At 37.8% G+C, this 2,523-nt stretch overlaps 1 protein-coding gene across 3 annotated transcripts; it reads right to left on the bottom strand.

The window, feature by feature from the left end:
- LOC103383163 (B-cell receptor CD22-like) lies at window positions 1-2,517 on the bottom strand. Of its 3 annotated transcripts, none has more exons than XM_008316194.3 (5): window positions 2,274-2,517; window positions 1,908-2,168; window positions 1,728-1,821; window positions 1,480-1,614; window positions 1-73 (listed from the first exon to the last, which is right to left on the bottom strand). In XM_008316194.3, the coding sequence occupies exons 1-5, from the start codon at window positions 2,488-2,490 to the stop codon at window positions 58-60; spliced, it is 723 nt and encodes a 240-aa protein (XP_008314416.1). In that variant the 5' UTR covers window positions 2,491-2,517; the 3' UTR covers window positions 1-57. The 3 variants fall into 3 exon arrangements, with proteins under 3 accessions (XP_008314416.1, XP_008314415.1, XP_016890597.1); XM_008316193.3 differs by lacking the exon at window positions 1-73 and adding an exon at window positions 315-756; XM_017035108.2 differs by lacking the exon at window positions 1-73 and adding an exon at window positions 315-756 and having other exon boundaries at window positions 1,728-1,818.
- Between the last annotated feature and the right edge of the window lie 6 nt (window positions 2,518-2,523).

The following is a 2,523-nucleotide window of genomic DNA, read 5'->3' as shown; positions in this document are numbered from 1 at the left end:
GAAAATGTGATTAAACACGGCCGTAAGTAGCCGCCAAACCAGGGACGGGTCATTCATTCAATCATTGCTGGGTCTAGAAAAAGATGAAGAATGTAACATTAAGTTTTGTAATTTAAAAATAGCAAACTATTTATTTTTTCTAGATGTGTGAGATATGGAGGTACACGACTCTGTCGGAGCTCCCAGATTCTGGCTGTAGATCCACAATAAATCTGACACACTGTTGTGTTTCATTAATGTTCTGAACAGCATGTGTATGTATACATATAACATGAAAAAGATCTTGGTTATATTAATTACAAGACGAGTCAGTATTTTAACATACATTAAACAAATACAATTTAACTACAAGTACTAAAGCACTGTACATGAAATGGTGATACAGATATACATACATGAGTCAATGTAATTATGTTGAGTCAAACGAAATGAAATCATTTGAATTAAAAACTCAGGGATAGTTTACAGGGGGGAGGGGCTAACTCCCCCACATCACCTGATTGGTCCAGACTGGGCTGTGAGTAAAGGTCTGTAGGACTTTTATCATAACACAAACACAGGATGTGGGCCAGCGGGAATTTAAACACGGCCGTAAGTAGCCGCCAAACCAGGCTTTGGACATGACTGTGTCATGGGAAAGATGAATGGCTACAATACTACTGGATGGGCTTATTCAGGTTTGGCTTTTAAGAGCAATGGTTTTTGACGGTGCTGTACAGTGCTGCAGTGTCTTCATCAGTTACTTCATTGCTGGGCCTAGAAAAAGATGAAACATGTACTATTAGGTTTTGTTATTAAAGAAAAACTAGTTTCATAGCAAACGATTTATTTTTTTCTGGATGTGTGAGATAATGTTCACGACTGCGTCGGAGCTCCCAGATTCTGGCTGTAGATCCATAATAAAACTGACGTGTTGTGTTTCATTAATGTTCTGAGCAGCATGTGTATGTATACATATAACATGTATAAATAATAAAAAAAAAAAATATATATACATATAAATATTTAAATATATGTGTACATATATGTGTGCATGTAATTTGTACATATAGCTACTGTGTCTATATATGTGTATAAGTGTAACATATATATTAATATAGAAAACAAATGGTACTTTTTGATTAAGCAACCTTATTTTCTATTTCAAAAGGGGGAATACTATGCTACTTTCATGCAAATTTAAATATATATGTTAATCTGAAATATTTGCATTAATTGTCTACATCGTCTAGTTCCTGTTCATTTAGCACAGTGCTAAATGAGCAGAGGTGCTTAGCTTTTGTGTCATACACAATAGTGGTATGGGGGCTACGGGGGAGGGGCAAAAAACTTTAGTGGAACAGGGAATCTAATGTATAGGTAGGAACGTGTTGATACCTCACTGAACCAAATCAAGACAATAATATAAAAATATAAAAAACTAAGTGTTGTCACTGAGGAACTAGTGAAGACACTGTCTGTAAATGAGCGACTGCTCACCTGGGTTCAGAATGGTTGACTTTAACACCACTGTACTCAACAACAGTGTATTCACTCTCCCATGTCCCGTCTCTACCTGATCGATATCCCGGTCTTTCTCCTGGTTCAGCCACTTGTCTTGGGGACCTTTTCTTTCTGATCGTGAATCAAAATAAACATTGATTTACTGTTTAACACAAAGACAAACTTATAAGGATTTCAAATTTGTATTGTAATTATTTGAGGTAGTACTGTACTTGGACCTTTACCTTATCAGAAAGATGAGAGATACATCAACTACAACCAACAAAATAGCAATGGATGTTCCAATAACCACTAATTCCAACGTTCCAAGTGGAACTGCTGCAAAAGAGAAACAACCTATTTAGCATCAATGTGTCAAATATGAAGAATACTTACAGTATGTACATGTTACTTTAATTATTTACCTGCTCTTACAACCAGATGTTTGGTGGTGATCTGTCGTCCTACTCTGTTCTGAACTTCACACTGATAATTTCCCCCATGTTCAGTTGTGACGTTAGTGATGGTGAAGTTCTGTTCTGTAGATATTACTGTGTTTATGTTCTCCTTGTACCAGGTGTAATTAGCTGCTGGGTTAGCATCAGAGCTACAGGTCAGAGTCACTGAACTGCCCTCCATGATCTGACCAGGGGGACTCACTGACACAGATGGCGTCCTTGGAGCATCTGTATGAATGTAAACAGATGCAGAAAGTGGAGATACTGGTTCAGATGTTTTTTTCATATCAAATTCCAAACTTCAATTTGAATGTGTACTTTTATCTAACTCACAATTAACATCAATTGTAACCCAGTGGAATGAAGTTCCCAACATGTTCTGTGCTCTGCACTGATACTGTCCAGAGTCTGAGGTCTGGATGGACCTGAGGACATGCTGTGGTCCTTCACTCAGAAGATGTAATGAGTTTATGTTCTCCTTGTACCAGATGTAATTAGCTGCTGGGTTAGCATCAGAGCTACAGGTCAGAGTCACTGAACTGCCCTCCATGATCTGACCAGGGGGACTCACTGACACAGATGG

The sequence above is a fragment of the Cynoglossus semilaevis genome, chromosome 9 (genome assembly GCF_000523025.1).
Source record: "Cynoglossus semilaevis isolate Cse_v1.0 chromosome 9, Cse_v1.0, whole genome shotgun sequence".
NCBI classification, from domain to species: domain Eukaryota; kingdom Metazoa; phylum Chordata; class Actinopteri; order Pleuronectiformes; family Cynoglossidae; genus Cynoglossus; species Cynoglossus semilaevis.
The sequence above is the reverse complement of the archived record's forward strand: the minus strand, read 5'-3'. Positions and strand labels throughout refer to the sequence as shown.

Excerpts from the sequence above, each read along its gene's own strand:
- LOC103383163 (XM_008316193.3), bottom strand. The coding sequence starts at position 2,490 with ATGGAGGGCAGTTCAGTGACTCTGACCTGTAGCTCTGATGCTAACCCA. Across the intron at positions 1,615-1,727 it reads TCTCTCATCTTTCTGATAAG|AAAGAAAAGGTCCCCAAGAC; the intron begins GTAAAGGTCCAA and ends ATTCACGATCAG. Across the intron at positions 757-1,479 it reads GTCAACCATTCTGAACCCAG|GCCCAGCAATGAAGTAACTG; the intron begins GTGAGCAGTCGC and ends ATCTTTTTCTAG.